The 17972-nt window shown below is 32.3% G+C and overlaps 2 protein-coding genes across 2 annotated transcripts; both read left to right on the forward strand.

The window, feature by feature from the left end:
* Positions 1-961: 961 nt before the first annotated feature.
* On the forward strand, positions 962-4341 carry LOC133671411 (uncharacterized). The gene is made up of 3 exons (XM_062092185.1): positions 962-1958; positions 3332-3517; positions 3768-4341. Exons 1-3 carry the CDS (start codon positions 1494-1496, stop codon positions 4044-4046), a joined length of 930 nt encoding a protein of 309 aa, XP_061948169.1. The 5' UTR covers positions 962-1493; the 3' UTR covers positions 4047-4341.
* A 1244-nt stretch (positions 4342-5585) lies between these two features.
* Positions 5586-10996, forward strand: LOC133674906 (protein disulfide isomerase-like 1-6). The gene is made up of 12 exons (XM_062096204.1): positions 5586-6282; positions 6444-6573; positions 7476-7641; positions 7809-7927; positions 8555-8635; positions 8713-8802; positions 8915-8986; positions 9064-9132; positions 9728-9808; positions 9963-10097; positions 10402-10455; positions 10549-10996. Exons 1-12 carry the CDS (start codon positions 5759-5761, stop codon positions 10642-10644), a joined length of 1617 nt encoding a protein of 538 aa, XP_061952188.1. The 5' UTR covers positions 5586-5758; the 3' UTR covers positions 10645-10996.
* The last annotated feature ends 6976 nt before the right edge of the window (positions 10997-17972 follow it).

Raw genomic sequence — 17972 nt, forward strand, 5'->3', positions numbered from 1 at the left:
TGTTAAGGTAAAAATAGTTATTATTTTAGTTTTAAAATTCAACTTGAGAGTTGATCCGAGGCTAGATTCAGGTCACAATTCGAGTTGATTATTGACCCGGGTCAACATAAAAATATAAATAGTTAATATTATAGTTTTAAAATCCGATTTGAGGATCGACTTTGGATAAAGCTCGAGTCACAACTTGAGAGGGTTAACTCGGATTGATCTAAATTGAAAAAAAATCAAAGCAATTTTGTTTTGATAAAAAAATATAAAAAAAGTCAATGAATTTTTGAACAGTTTTTATCTCGGGCTAACCGGGTTGTATTTTGACTCGAGTTTTTGACCGAGTGATGTCAGATCAATCCTTTCTCTATTTTTTAAAACAATCTAAATCTTGAGTTGGCCGAGTCCTGTCTGGTATCTATCAAACACAAAAAAAATCAAATTGTCCATTTCAATCTAGAACACACCAAACATAAAATAAGATAATTATTTATCCATTACTATTTGATCCAATCCAGTCCAGTGAATATTGTCCAGTGTATTAGAAAGAACACCTCACTTATTTGTAGTATGCAATTTTTTATCCTATAATAATACAATGTGGGAAGTGTCATACCAAACCATATATATATATATTAAAAGCAAAACAAAAAACAAAACCAAAGTATATAATAAATCAGAGTAAATTAAGAATATTTGAAAAAACATACTCAGGCCAGTAACCATCAAAAAATATTTAAAATCCACCAAGGCCTTGAGCTGGAACAAGACACAAACAAGAAACGAATCAAATTAGGTGCGTAGTCAAGACCACAATAAAAGAAAGAAGGAAGGAAAAGGCATGGCAACCAAGTCTTGCATTAGAATAACATGTGAGCCTGCCGACACTTTGCCGAACCTGAGGCTCTGTCATAGGCTCCTCCAATCCAAGCCTAATTTAACATGCAAAGCCTACTACTACTCATTGGGTTGTTGATAAAAAGAAAAGAAAGTATCTACCTCCAACACAAGTTTCATCTCATGCACTGAGAGAAAAACAGCTAGACAGATAACATAGAGAAGTGACCTTGTGGCTGTGTTGTCACTATAGCTATAAAGCGTAAACAGTTCTAGTGCCCTTACTATCTTTTTTTTGGTGTGTCGCCAGTGCTTGTTTCAAGAACTTTGTGTCTTAAAAGAGTTTTCCATTAAGAGTCTAGATTACTGTTATCATTCCAGGTTCTGGGTTCCTGCTCAAATTTCCATTTCTTGATTCTTCACAAGCTACCAGGTCATTTCTATCAGTATATGCTATTGTTTTGCTTAGTTTCTCACTAAAAAGGTACAGACATCTCCAGTTTCCTGTAGTATTGAATCAGTTGTATTGGTTTTTGGATTGGTTGTTGAAGTCCTTATCTCAAAATTTGGAAATGTTTCCGAGTGGAAACATATAAGCTCAACTCTCTTGTCTCATTACTTTCATTGTTTATAGTGTCTAAAACTAGGAAAGACGCTGTTGTTTTACAATGCTTTCCGCAAAATCTGAATCTGATATTACTAGTTTAGCTCCATCTTCACCTTCAAGGTCTCCAAAACGTCCTGTATATTTCGTACAAAGCCCTTCAAGGGACTCACATGATGGAGACAAGTCGTCTTCTATGCAACCAAGTCCAATGGAGTCACCTTCACACCCTTCTTATGGTCGCCACTCTAGGAACTCGTCGGCTAGTAGGTTTTCAGGGATCTTTAGGTCCTCTTCAGGGAGAAAAAGTGGTGGTAGGAAAAGAAATGATAATAAGGGGTGGAATGATAAGGGGTGGCCTGAGTGTAATGTTATCATGGAAGAAGGGAACTATGATGATGAGGATAAAGCGTTTACCAGAAGGTTTCAGGCCTTGATTGCTCTGTTAAGTTTTGTGTTTTTGTTTACAGTTTTTTGCTTGATTATATGGGGTGCTAGCAGGCCTTACAAAGCAGAGATTACAGTCAAGGTATGCCAGTTTTAAGTTTCATTTCCTCTGATTGTTTGGTCTGCTTAATACAATCATTAGAACAAACATTTTGACGCCGAAAATTGAACTTTGAGAGTGGATTAGAATGGACATTACTATAAATTAATGCTGCTGTACCTTTTCTGCAACTGTTATACGAGCATTTATTTCATCAGGTTGAATCAATGTTGCAATAAGTTATTCATTTTGAAATAATTGGGCTGTTTAAAGTTCTAGGGAACAGATAAAGTATGAATACAATAAATAGTTGGAATTTGGTACAGATGCCACAAAGAAAATTTGACTTCACTTTAACTGTTTGCGTAACATTTTCATTTCTTATTATACAATTTGACCATCTAGATTTTGTAAGCACCATTGATTTGTTTATGGATCTAGTTCAATTTTCTGATCGAGTACATGTATGGTGACTGCTGTACAATTTCAAGCATTGTTATAATGATAGGTTATAAAGAAGAAGAAGAAGAAGAAAAGGAAGAATCTGATGTCTAGTATTTAATCAGGAAGTGTATGATAGGGACCTTATACATGTAGCTTTCCACTTGGTCGTATTTTCATCCATAACTACTTCTAGAATCTGTGGAGATGTATAGGAAATTGGAAACTAGCAGCCAATGGTTAATTCTCTGGAGATGGTCAATAGTACAATGCATGTAGTTAAAGCTGATTGTTTTTTGACAAAAGGCCCACACCCATGCATGTTCCTTTGATCCACTATCTTCTATGTCAAGGATTGTCTTTATTTAGACAAAATTGATCTGCTGAAAAGAAGCCTCAGTCAAATATTTTTGCTTAGAGAGGATATTTTGCATGATTGCTTAGTGAGGATATCTATCCCTGCTCTAGTTCAGGTCATTGTCTTTTTTTTTTCGTTGTTACTATGTCCAGACAATGAAAAATGTTGTGGAAGGCCATCTTTCTGAATAACTAGGACTCGAAACTCCCTGTACATGCAGCTGAATAATTGAATCAACCAGCTGAATTCTGTGGTCCTTAAAAGGACCAACACAGAGTTATTGTGCCACCCTAATTAGATTTAAAATCTTGGGCTTGTACTTGCTGAGATTCATCATCAACCTTTAAAAGCCATTTCTTTGTATCATATTCCTGTCTTCTTTGGAAGATTCTCAGAGTTTGTGATTAGTGTGGTTCAGCTAGTCAGAGGGAGTTATTGTATTTGAAGCCTCGATAATATTTCTATGAATTAGCCTTGGATGGTCCCAAACATATCTCCATTACAGGATGAATTAAGCCGTTTAGTGTGCGTCACTCACTAGCTAATCAATGTGGTTCTTGAGGTAACATGTTTCTCTGTTGAAGTTCATTTCTAATGGAAAATCTGATTCTTGCAGAGCTTGGTCGTAAATAATTTTTATGTTGGGGAAGGTACTGACTCCTCTGGTGTTCCTACAAAGCTGCTTACAGTGAATGGTTCATTAAGGATGAGTGTTTACAACCCTGCTACACTATTTGGCATTCATGTCAGCTCCACACCAATCAATCTTGTATACTCAGAGGTCCCCATCGCAACTGGTCAGGTATAATCCTTTGCATTACCATGTAATAATATTTAATCCAAATCAGTGAGGATTCGATGGATTCGGGATAGACCCTTTAAAGCCAATAGAACTTAAAATGTTTTGAAATTATGTCAAGAACTTATGCTTTGTGTTGCAAGTTTGAAGTAATTGCATGATGTCTCTTTGCATTCCTCCAATAAGAGAGCTTGGTCTCTAATTGGTATCAAAATCAATAATGAATGTTACTGATTTCCCTTTAATGCCGCAGCTGAAGAAATACTATCAACCAAGAAAGAGTCGCAGGACTGTATCAGTGATTGTGGAAGGAAATAAGGTTCCTTTGTATGGAGCTGGATCCAGTCTAACAGTTTCACAAACTGGTATTGTAGTTCCATTGACACTGAAATTTGATGTTAAATCACGAGGCAATGTGGTAGGAAAGCTGGTCAGGACAAAGCATCGAAGACAAATCTCCTGTCCCTTGGTCATTGATTCTAGCAGCTCTAAACCTATCAAGTTCAAGAAAAATACATGCACCTATGATTGAGGTCCTTCTGCCATGCTGCCAACTATGGCCTGATGGCTCTGTGGTATCACTCTGTGATTACAGCATCTTGAGTTGCTGTGCTTGCATGAATTCCATTTTATTGAAGAGAGAAATCGATTCAAGTGAAATTTCCCTCTTTCATTCTCGGCTTGTTCCCTTGTTTAAGATATGTGGTAATAAATGTGTATTTGTATGTATGTGTGCATACTGTATGAAAGAGCCGAAAGTGATAGATGTAAGAAAGATTGCATGTATATTGTTTCGAAGTGAGATTAATGTTGTTGTTGAACGAAAATACATGAAGCACAATCAATCATCAGGCAGTAAGTGTACAAGGGTTCTTCTTTCTCCCCAGATCCCAACCTATGATCTAGCAGCATTCAGTCAATGCTAGTGCTGTAAAGCACTGCAAATGCTCTTCCTGTCCTGAAGTGCTCCTTTCCCATTAGGAATGATTCAGAAGGGATGTTATGTCACTGTCACAAATGTTAATCTCTTTCTGGTTTTGGGTTGTCCAGACTGAGAGGTGTGGAAAGTTGACAGCAAGGAATTGAGGTGTGTTGCCATGGCTGTGTTAAAATTACTTTCGCTTACCAAGTTCACAAGTTGCCGGAAACGTTTTGTAATCAGAAAATGGATCTCATTCATCAAAGGAAATGCCAGAACGAAGAAGCTGCAGCTGGTACTAATACAATCAATAGATAGAGATCACGAGGTTATTCATCCATCCGTCCTCCTTGAGGAAGATAATCTTCATGGATGCCTCATTTCAAAGTAAATGGTCTGTTCTGTCTATGACCCAGCCAGAAGAATACGCATCAATCAAGAAAAAACCTAACCCAAACATATCAAAAATCAAATTGTAGACTTGGAGTTGATGAATAGAGAAGGGATTTTTATAGATTATAAAAAGAACGTAAAGGAGAGCATCACGTTTATAAGTGTCTATTTTTGCTATTTTTTGAGAATTTTTTTTTTTTTGAATCATTTTGATTTTATAATATTAAAAATAAATTTTAAAATATAAAAAAAATATTATTTTAATATATTTTTAAATAAAAAATATTTTCACCTTATTAAATAAAAAAATTTACATATTTTTTTTTATAAATATTTTCAGTATTGACACCCAATTTCCAAATAACCAAAAACTCTGCATGTTCGTCAGAAAAAGAAAAAGAAAAAGAAAAAATTGTTCCCAAATAACCAAAAACTGTTCATGTTGATCAGGCAAGGGCATTTTTTTTTTGACACATGATTTTTTTTTTTTTTTAATATCAAGTGGGCATGACTTTAGGCACCGTTTGGGAACGCGGCTGCGGCCGCGTTCCCAAAAATTTTGAAAATTTTTTGTTTTTTTTTTTTTTTAAAATTTAATATGATTTGTACGTTTTGGATCGTTTTGATGTGCTGATGTCAAAAATGATTTTTAAAAAATGAAAAAACATTGTTGGCATGCATTTTAGCACGAAAAGTTATTTGAAAAGCACCCGCAACCACACTGCCAAACACGCTCTTAATACTAAAACTCCCTTCACGTTCATTCCTATCTCTCAATTTTGCCCTTCTACGTATGACTCCCTTAATAACCTCCACCAATTAAGGAAGATCTCCAGATCAGACCCTTTTAACCAAGATTCAGAAAACCCTCAAACCCCCCCTACACAAATCTCAAACAACTCAGAAAAACCTCTCCTTTCAACAAAACCAGCATGTTTCCCGCAAAACCCACCTCAAGATCCATGCTTTTCGCCTTCACCATCCTACTTTTACTCACTTCTACCATCTTTGTCACTGCCAATGAAGACCCAACAGTTGAAACTGATAATGACGGTGCTGATAGTGATTTAAAAGAATTGATAGCAATTGATGAGGAAGAAGGAGGAGGAGGAGAAGAGCAGCTGCAAGGTGACCAACAGAAGGAGGCTGAGGTATTGTCCAAAGCACAGAGGATAGTTCTTGAGCTGAACAGTGATAATGCGAGAAGGGTTATTGATCAGAATGAGTTTGTGTTGATTCTTGGGTATGCACCTTGGTGTGCAAGAAGTGCTGAGCTTATGCCTCAATTTGCTGAGGCTGCTAATAAGCTCAAGGAGTTGGGGAGTCCTGTCTTGATGGCTAAACTTGATGCTGAAAGGTACCCAAAAGTTGCCTCAACTCTTGGGATCAAAGGCTTCCCTACTCTGCTTCTTTTTTTCAACGGGACCTCTCAGGTTTACACTGGTGGATTTTCCGGGTATGTCTCTTTTTATGGTTTTAATGCTTTTGTTTACTAATGTCAAATTACGTGTGATTAACATAAGTTTTTCTTAAATTATTCTCTTGCCTTGTTAAACAATTTTTTTTAGTTGTGCTTGATTTTGATTGATTGATTTCGTGTGATTAATTTGAAATCAGGGAAGATATAGTGATCTGGGCTAGGAAAAAGACAGGTGTGCCTGTTATTAGGATAAGTTCAAGTGTGGAGGCTGAGGATTTTCAGAAGAAGTATCATTTGTTTGTTCTTGGTCTTTTTGATAAATTTGAGGTATGTATGTTTAAACTGCCTCATGTTTTCTTTGATAATTTTTTAACTGAATTATAAACTTGCTAGCGAGTAGTCAATGAAATACAGAAACGCATATTTGGAATTTACAGTGTTTGAACTCGGTCCTTGCCTCAATGGCGGAGTTGTTGTCACTTCATGACATTTAACCAAAGGTGGAGTGTTTTGCTTTGAGAAAGGGCTGCTAAATGAATGCTTTATCACCATTGACTGTTCTGTTAATTGGGCTTACATATGTTGCATCTTTTTGCCTGACTGGTTGGTGTTCGATGTTAGATTTTGAACTTTGTGTTCATCTCGTCTCTTAGGCTTGAGAGCTTACAACACCTGAATGTTTTTGCGTTGGATTTCTTCTAGCTATCTAACAAACACGTCCAGCATACAATAGTGCCTGGCAGAATTGGTATGCTGCAGTTAACTGAAGTAAATGATGGTCCATGACTTCAACTCAGTTTTACTAGCAACAATCGTTCTGCAAACTATTTTCTTCAATTGTTTTTAATATGTTGATGATGAGGGATGGTGAGGTTTAGTTTTATGTAGTTTTGTTTTGCTTATAACACTTGCTCATAAAAGTTTGATCTAACATGCAGCACAGTCAACTATATTTTAAAAATTCAGAGTTTGAAAGGTAACAGGATTTTCAATGGTTGAGCATCATCTCATCACTACAATTTTTCTCCTCTTTGATATTCATGGGATTTTACTAGTCTTTAGCAACTATATGTAGCTGTAAGCATCTTATGCTTTTATGTTCTTTTGTATTTCATAGTTTCCACTAACCCCTCGATGTTTCAATGCATTAAATTTTTATTTACCAGATAAAGTTTTACATGTCTTCACATTTTTGGGATTTCTCTTGATAAACATGAAATTTTTCTTAGGGACATGATTATGAAGAATTTATAAAAGCAGCAACCTTTGACAACGAAATCCAGTTTGTTGAAGTGAGCAGCCCTGCTGTTGCTAAAATTCTCTTCCCAAATATCAATTCTAAAGACAATTTCATTGGAATTGTTAAAAGTGAGCCTGAAAAATACACAGCTTATGGTGAGTTGCTGATGTTCAACCAACTTGTACTTCGTTTCATCTTTACAGAGACTGCCTTCTGAGAGTTATTTTGAAATATGTTCATTCTTGTTTTTCATTTTTAATGAATTAATTCCAATCAGCCTCAATTTTCTGAATTCGTGAATGGAAACTTGCCTGTTTTGTAGGAGGGATCTTTGAAAAGGACACAATATTACAGTTTCTGGAATATAACAAGTTTCCCCTTGTTACCATTCTTACTGAACTGAACTCTGCCAGAGTTTACTCCAGTCCTGTCAAACTTCAGGTTGATACTTGTAACTTACATGCATTGTGACTACAGAAAAAGCAGGATGAGGCACTGCTATGGCAGAAATTAATTTTTTGATTCCATTGTACTAAATGTTAACCTTTTTTAAGTCGTCATGGATCTATTGTGCTTTGTTCATTTATTTTTCAAGGCATATCAGTGCTTCTAAATAATTTAATTTTCCTTCATTTTTCCACATATGGATACAGAATTTTATGCAGTGTGCAACAGTATAATATAGTGTGTATTGCACTGTCTTCTATCATTTACCTCTTAGATTTTCTAGAATGAGAGAACTCACATATAAAGCTAAACATGCACAGCCAAATCAAACCCAGGCCTCATAGCAGCACTCTTCCAGAAACTTTCAAGTTTTTTTAAACAATTTGTAATGAAACTGTATAAGTAGATCTGGTGCACGTGTTGGAAACTTTGATTTTGACTCTTCCTTGAGCATTTGTTAAGTGAGAAGTTTATCCCATGGTCACATCAGTAATCATGTAAATAGCAATAATAGAACATTTGTCATCTGTTCTCTATTTCAACGGCTACACTAAAAACAATGCTAATCATGCTAAAGTGGTCTGGTGGAGTAAATTTTGAGATGAATTACTTTTTCTGCAGGTTATTGTCTTTGCAGATGCTGATGATTTCAAAAATCTCATTCGGCCTCTTCAAGAGGTTGCCAGAAAGTTCATATCAAAGGTACTTTGTTTGGGTAATTTAATTGAAGTTGCTGCCTTTTCTTAGCTTAATTTCCTGATTCTGTCCTTCTGGTGCAGATAATGTTCATATACATAGACATTGCAGATGAAAACCAAGCAAAGCCCTTCTTAACATTATTTGGGATTGAAGATTCAGAAAATACTGTGGTTAATTTCCTAGCTAGCAACTAATTGTTTTCTTCAAGTTCCAGCAGTAGTTTCACTTATTTTTTTCGCTGAAGCTATAGCTTAATGAAATTTACATGTACTGGCTTGATAGGTGACTGCTTTTGACAACAGAATGAGCTCGAAGTATTTGTTAGAGTCCAATCCAACGCCAAGCAACATAGAAGTAATTTTTTTCTTCACTATTCTTTCCCCTTTGAGAATATCCAACTTAGCTAATATGATATAATTTGGCCTTTGTAGGAATTCTGCTCGAGGCTTCTGCATGGTAGTCTGTCAACTTACTTCAAATCACAACCAATACCTGATAATGTGAGTGTTATTAACTTTCTGTAAATTGATTATGGTAATGCACGTGTGATTGAAGCATGGGGGATTGTTAGTTTTTTTCTCTCTCCTTTTTTAAGAAGACATGAGAATAATGCTTGCATGTTAGGCAATAGGTAGGCTTTTGATGATGCTATGCAGCAGTTGGTCAGCTGGAGAAGCTCCATTCTATTCTGGAGGAAAATTTCTTGAGCAATCCATGTCATGATAATTTGTGACCCTGCTTTAAATTTTTTATGGATGGCAATGTGCAGAAAGTCACACATGGCTTATGTAGTATAGCTGTGCCTTGATGAAAATTAAGATAAATAGTTGTGGTATTATTATGCTTCTATAATATTCTAATTTTTAGACAATTATTGGAGGAAAGAGAACAATATCATCAGAGCAAACTTATTTAATTTCCATTAAAAGTACATTGGACTCCTTTCATCCTGTGAAAACTTGATTTGCTTTCAATTTCCTTCATCAAAACACATTATTTTCATGTTCTTGAGAGTGATTAAACTTGGAATTGTTATGTAATGCTGGTTCATTGATCTCAATTTTTAAACTATCCTGTGATTACGGGAAATTGCAGAAAGAGAAAATTCTCCAGGTTGTTGTAGGGAAGACTCTTGATGACTTGGTTTTGAGCAGCCCCAAGAATGTACTTCTAGAGGTAAGCACAATTTCGTGTAACCATGCACCTCAGGTTTAAGCTCTGCAAGATATGCCTGCTGCTCTTGTCTAAAATACCTTACAGACCATAAGAATTAAGTGGATGCTGCAACTAGTATCTATTTCAACTTTCTTTCTTGAAACGTTAACGACAGGTGTATACACCATGGTGCATCAGCTGTGAGACTACAACTAAGCAGATCGAGAAGTTGGCTAAGCATTTTAAAGGTGTAGACAATTTAGTTTTTGCAAGGATAGATGCTTCTGCAAACGAACATCCAAAACTGCAGGTAAGAGATTTGCTTCAACACAATTTTGCTGCAAATTAAAGTAAACATTTTAAAGCCATTGAAAGACAACCGTATTTGATGTGTGGAATTTAGCAGGTGGCTTTTATGCCACCTGGCATTCAAATCTATCATATTGGTTGGTTGCTTAACAGTACAAGTTAGTAATCAATCTGTTAGAAAACTGTTCCTCAACATTTGGGATGAAGAAACTCTTTTTTTCCCTTTCAGCTAAGGAGTTTTATAATAATTGATGATAAACTTATAATACTGAGAACTCTTCCTTTGTTACTATTAATTGTTGTAGGTGGACGACTATCCAACACTTCTATTTTATCCAGTTGGGGATAAAGAAAATCCGGTAATAATTTCAGGATATGTTCATTTCCATATTCATTATTTTTTAACTGTATATGCAGATTATAGAATCCATGAAACCTATTTCATTGTGCAGGTCAAGCTTTCAACAAAATCCAGCTCAAAGGACCTGGCAACAGTCATCAAATCTCTTTTGAGAGCTAAAGAGGATGTCCCCAAAGATGAACTATAGAAGTATAGTGAATAGGAGCAGTGAGAATATAACTTGATCAAAGAACAAGAAGCTGGATGAGTTTCTAAATGGGATTCTGGAAGATATGTTGTGTGAAGTAATTCAAGTAATTTAAATTTGCTTGCGTTGGTTACCACAGTTTTCAAGAGTTACAACTAAAGCAAGCGGCCATTCTTAATAACTGCAAACTCTAAAGAGTCTGTCCACAATCTACCAGACTGAAATGCAGTTCCATTGTATACTGGTCAAGTGATGACTGACAGAGAATAGTTACTAAGAGAATACTGGTTGCTATTTCGTTATCATACTGATAAATCACAATACCAATGAAATTTATGCCTTTTGTGGGATTTGTCTTCGGAGCATTTGCTATCTTAATTATTATCAAGTTGTCTCTGTTAAATACATGTAACTACTACCTGCCAGTCCACCATTGGTACTGTGAAACCTGAATTATTTGGACCATCCACTGGTTAGAGCCAATGTGAACAGTTTTTGGACATTTGGGCTTGCCAAAGATGGAGTATTCAGCAACTGGAATCAAGCACTCAAAGAATCGAAGCTAAAATAAACGATGGGAAGGCTTTCTAGATTGAGACAATCGAAAAAAGAAAGAAAAAGGTTTATTGTCCTAAAATAAACTAAGCTTCATATGAACAAATGTTATAAAAAATCCCATGTACTCGTTCAGTCTTTTCAACCACATTTGCTATCCCGACTCCACCTGTTTGGAGAGGAAAACAAACCATTATTATTGAAATGAAAAGGGAAAAAGAAAGCCCACCAAGGAAATCCATTTCTATTATCAATCAATGAAAAACAGTGTTGTCACAGATTGCGCTCACAAAAATTGTGAAGGACAGGATGAAGATGATGAGTGAAACTCTTCCTAGTAAATTGATTAGCTTTCTCGCAACAGATTGCCCTAAGAAGGAAGCAACAGTCGCCACAGCAACGGAGTATAGAGCTGTGTTGGAAATTAAAGACGATGAATTCTGAAAGAAACTGGTTTCTAATGCTCTAATATAGCATGTAATTCTAGTTTAGGTGCTCAAATGTTGATCAGTAAACTACTCACCATAAGGGACTGGAAAACGTTTTAGAAGGTAATACTTAACTACTGACATGGACGCAGAAAATGTTGCAGCAAAGGTCGCTGTGGCACTTGACGCCTGTATCAAAAGATAAGCCACAGAATACGAATTCTAAGGATGAATAACAAGAGTCCTATGAACTTTAATAAGTCTGGGATGTCTTTGGCTTTAGAACTTTGCTTCAATTACTTTTTATACAGTTCTTTCAAAATCTACTTTATACCCTAGAGTATATTTACTTTCATTTATAATCAAATTAAATTTATTTCTAAAGTAAAAATTCCAAATATTTTATTTTTTTTATTTTTAATTAAAACAACTGTTCTCGTACATTGCAATAAAAAATAAAGCTCTCTCTCTCTCTCTCTCTCTCTCTCTCTCTCTTGAAGGAAAGGATATGAAATGTATTTATAAATAATATGAAGAAATACTATTTCGATTTTATATAAAGTTTGATTCCTAATTGAAATAGTTACTTTTTCTACTTTCAATTATATAAAATAAATATTATTTTACTAAAATAAAAACTAAGAATGGAAAGCTGACTCGTCGAGATTTATTAATATTTAGGAGATACAAATCCCATATATAAAATGCTTATTGTTAAAACGTTTCATAAAAAATATCAAACATTTAATTTAATTCAATAAATATTAATTTGGATTTATTAAGATTAAAACAATTTATTAATATGAATGAAAAACATCAATATATAGTCGAACAAACCTAATTAAAGGTAATTTTACCAAATAATTGAAGAATTTAGAGACTCATGGCCTGTTTGGTCATCTCAAAGAATGGCAAACTTCCTGCAGAAAAACATTATTATTGTATGGCACAAATTAACTCGTCTTTGTGAAGGGTACGTACGTATCAGAACCTCAATTAGGTTGGAAATATTAATTAGTTCACTATATATATAAGGAATAATATAGGTAGGGTGAATTTAAGTAAATTGTTGCATATTAGGTAGGAAATAACCCATATCAACTACGAAGACCAATACATGGGGTGAAGATTAGTCAAATATCCTAAAATAAACGCAAAGTATATATATATATATAACACTTCTTGGATTAAGAGATAAATGGAGAGGAGTTTTAAGTAAGCTAATATTACTAGCATAGCTATAAAACTTGATCCAGTATTGATGATTCAGTATTGATTCAAAATAAAATCTATGTCACAAGTGAAAATGATTAATTTAAGTTAATCCAAGTTTTTACGCACACAAAAGCCAATGAATTAAAGATTAAATTTTAACTGGATTTTACCTAGATTATTGGTCAACTAGAGTTTTGATTGTGTGAAACCAAATTAATATCTTAACCTATTTTTTTTTTTAAGACAAACTGGTTCAGGCCCTAAGTTAGTCCAAATTTTATAACCATGATAATTGATCAAAATATTTATTGCAGTGTATGCAATGAAATATTTGATAAAAGCATAGTGTGCAAATTTGGTGTTTTTTCAGCCTTCTTATATTTGTTGATAAAGATCGTTTGGATGTAAAATATTGATTTAATATTCCCTGTAGTCAATCGGTTGATTGTACATGATAATATTAAATTTATGTAAATAAATATTTATTATTAATAAAGACTTAATTATCTTTAATATTTAAATAATATTAGATTAATAAATTTGGAGTAAAGATAAAGTCCATGAAACAAAAATACTTTGCAAAGAAAATTATAAAGTTGTTATAATTATAGGATTCTTGTTGCATCAAAGTATTGTTCTTAAAATGTTCATAGTCAATGTTCTTTTAAATACTGGATGTTCATTAAAGCCGGAAAGACTGGTACATATTATATTCTTTTCTTTATGAAAGGAAGTAGTTGTTCTCATAAACTAAGATATAAGAGATACCTAGAACTATTATGTAAGTATTTGTTATAAAACATGTATATTGAACTGACTTGCATGAGAATTTCATATGGAGAGATCACTCATGTCTATGAAAAGGCTCACGTGACGGTTGTGTAAATGATCCTTAAACTTAAGATCATTAAGTCATCTTATATAAAAAAAATATTATGCTTTGATCATGTTACATATATGTTATCTAAATCAAGGTAATAAAAGGGCAAACATTGAGTATATCACAAACTATATGAAGGTACTTGAGTGATCAAGAAAGAATTCATTACCTTAGGTGAATTAGATAATGTTTCATTTGTTCTCAAATGATATTGAATGAGAAATCTTTAGCTAAGATGAAATGAGATTTGAAAAGAGTTTTAAATTTTTTTCAAACGATCAATGACTATTATATAGAATAAACATGATTTAACATATGAGGAACCTAATGGGTCACATACATTAAGAATTAGTAGTCAGAAATTAAACTAAGCTATAATGTTTAATTAAGTGTGACCTGATGAAAAATATAGAGATTTAATTAAGTATGACTCTAAGCATAACAATTCCTCTCTTTTAAATAAAGATTTACAAGATTTCTCATGGGTAGTTCATGTAGATTACCGTTGGATGCCAAAGAATTGAACGACTTGTGGTTTGTGACAACTCAATCTTTAAAGAATTATTCAAAGTCGAAAAAGATTAAATCTTCAGGTAATAAATTTCTAAACAACTCTAAATCTGTCTAATAGGATTGTAGGGACTCCCGAATAATTTTATTATATTATTTTCATTGCTTGTATGATATTCGGGAAACCTAACAGATAAAACCTTTTTTTTTCATCTTTGTCTATAACGAGTTTAATTTATATTTTTGAAACTTCTATTAATTTTGTTTGACCATTTTTTCACCTAATTAGTCATTTTTTTTATTGAAAACCATAAAAAAAAATCAAAAGAATCTTACAGCATTCATTCAATGAAGCTTTTCTTGCATAGTCTATAAGGACTAGCTAATAACTATTATCATGATTATGAATTCTTGCATCTCCCTGAATATATTATTAGCTACTAAGCGGAGTATATCAATATTATATAATTGCAATTTTATAATGTGATGTTTATACCATGTTCTTGGACTCATACATGAGGTTGAAATCGTTTCGGCAGTGTGATTGGTTGTAGGATTGATAAATTTTGGCTATGTTTTTTTGTTGGATTATGGCAATATGTTTTCATGTGTGTATTTTGCAATTTCTAGCGGTAGGATTAATTGAATAATTTTTTAATTAATTTATTTATTTTTTATAAGTTATTTTAAGCTCATAACCTGAGTTATGAGTTTAATAAATTAATCTGTGTTGATTTGATTTATTTTTTTGAGTTTTTTTTAATTGAATATATATATATATATATATATATTTGTTTTTCTATAGGATTATCTCGATCTCATGATATAAATTTTGACGGATTAACACGAGTTGACTTAGATAGTTTTTTTTAATTTAATTGTTTTTTCAATTTTCTTCTTTAAAATTGTGTTGATTAGGAACCGACCTTTATAATTTTTTTTATTTGCTTTCTATAGGTTTATTAAAATTTTATGACCCAAGTCATATATTTGACCGATTAATCTGGATCAATTTAGTATATTGCTTCTTAATATTTTTTAAAAAATATATATCATTCATTATGTTGCCGTATCAATATTTAAAAAATATATATCTTTCAATATGAATTATATTTTGAGTTTATGATAATTTTTTTATTAAAAAATATATTAGCAATACTTGAATATTTTTTTTACATTAAAAAATAGGAAGATTACACTGAATATCCTATCATTTACTTCTTTTTAACACTTTGTCTCCTTTGTTTCGAAAATTACAAAAAACATTATAAACTTAATAAGTTCATGACACTCTACATGGAACAAAAAAAAATCAACAAAAAAATATTGGATTGTTTAAATATTTTTCATTATATTCAATTTAATAACTACAAATTAAGCCCATATTACTTTAAAATAACAAAATTGTCATTCATAAAACCCTCCCTCTCTTTGCCAAACTTGAAACCCTAGCTACTAACTTGAATTTATCCATATCTCTCTCTCAAGCTCTCAACTTTAACAGGAGAACAATCATTCAAGGTTTTGGGTAAATAGCAAATTGATTAGGTTTTTTTATGTAAATAACAAATCTTAGTTGTTTATATTATATTATATATGAGAGTAGATTTGTTTTTTTATTTAAATTTAAAAATTGAGTTGACTTAATAAAAGCAAAATATAAAATAAAATGAATTATAAAATGCTCAAAATATTTTTTTAATAAAAAGTTGATCTGACATTCAGTGCTACTCAAACCATCGACCTAGTAATATATTAAATTAGCTTCGTAAGACTTGCAATGCCTACGCTATGAAAGCAAAATATATATACACTCCCATCAATTTATGGTATCTTTATAGTCAGTACATGTATGCCATTTAGAAAAATGGTGATTTCCACGATGAATTTAATTTAGCCATCGGCTTTTTTTCTGTTCATCTAAAGGTAAGTAAAATATTTTTAGATTTTTTTTTAAAATAGCATAATAAATTAAAAATACTATGGAATATTGCAATTAAAACAATTACTGATATAATATAATTTATACATGTCATATGATTGAGAAACAAGATATTTATATCTTATCGCTATTCGGAATATATAGCAACATCCAATAAAAAAAATTAAATAAAAGAGATGAGAGATGAAGGAGAAGAAAAAACAGAATAAAAAAAAGAGATTTCAAAAACACAAATAAACTTCTATTATAACAAGACTAGTATCATAAAAAATCTTAATGAGATAAATCTAACAGCATAAAGGTGGCACATGGCTCACTTGTCTTTGACGGCAAGTGTGTCCCACTAGGTTTACTGTTGGTGATTTTTTTTTGTGTCGTTCGATTCGTCTTGTTGAGGTCTTTCTGATGATATCAGTGATGTTGTAATCAAAGTTTTGATATGTCTTCGAGGTTTTTTTCTCTTTCTTATTTATTCAATATTTTTTATTAAATGTTGCTATTCTAAATAGCAACAAACTATAAATATCATGTTTTTCAATCATGATATTTATAAATTATACTATTTCATCAATTGTTGTCATTTCACTAATATTGTTTTTTAAAAAATGTGTTATTAACAAAAAAAAAAAAAAATAGCCATGATTTTGCCCCATTTTTCTTTTACGGTTGGATGGCCGGTAGGAATTTTCGGGACCGAACGCCATTTCACGTTCGTTTATTTCAATCATGCAAGGGTTTCACGTGGATGGTTTTTTTGTCTTGTCGTATGAAATTCTAAGCAGAAACTAGATCAGATGAACTCAGGATCGGAGGAGATGACCAGGAACGTCATTGCCAAATACTTGTCACCGTACGTATTATGCTTCTATTATATTAAGAGACAAGACATTGAATCATGTTATTAAACCTTTTCTGCCTGAATATTGATGTATTAATTTTAAACTAAAGCTACACTTTGTTGTTGGAAAGCATCGTAGAGATGAGCTCCAGACTTTTATATAATAAGGAATAATTATTTTTATCTAGCCCAGCAAATAATTAGAAAAAAACTAAGAATTTATTATTTTAATTTGCTCTATCGATTGCTTGTGCGTGGGATTCTCTCTCCTTTCCAAATCCAAGTATGTATATAATTCCCTTCAAATACAAAGAATTATATATTAATTAATTTTCTTGATATTACAAGAAAATTATTGATTTTAAATCAATTTTTTTGTTTAGATCAAATTTATATACGTGGGTACTTAATTATAGTTCCCCAAGCAATTTGATAATAAATATAAAATGGTTGACATATTGAAACTGAGTGAAGTTCGATGGATGAAAAAGAGGGTAATACACGCGCATATATATAAATATAAAGGTTATTGTAGTTTTAGATAAATGTATTAATTTTTTATTTGTGTTTAATTTTAAAAGTATTTATTTTTATTTTTTTATAATTAAGTAAAAAATAAATAATTTTTAAAAATAAATTTATCAAAACTGAGTGGAGTCCATGATCAAAGTCGTAGATTTTATGAGTTAAACCATAAAGTTAGGGACGATAATGATCTAATATGTCGTCATCTTAATATTAAAAAGAAAAAATCATCTTCTTAAAATTCTTTTCAAAACCAAAATATTTTTTTACCAATCATCTATCTTGTCTTACATCTGTCAAGTCAATAATATTATATCAGGATAATTTTTATATGATTTAATTTTAAATCCGGATTAAATAAGTAGTCGGGTCAAAAAATTTTAAAATTAATTTATTGATCAAATTTAATAAAAATATCAAATTATTATTTATCAA

This window comes from Populus nigra, chromosome 1 (genome assembly GCF_951802175.1).
Source record: "Populus nigra chromosome 1, ddPopNigr1.1, whole genome shotgun sequence".
In the NCBI taxonomy this organism is placed as follows: Eukaryota; Viridiplantae; Streptophyta; class Magnoliopsida; order Malpighiales; family Salicaceae; genus Populus; species Populus nigra.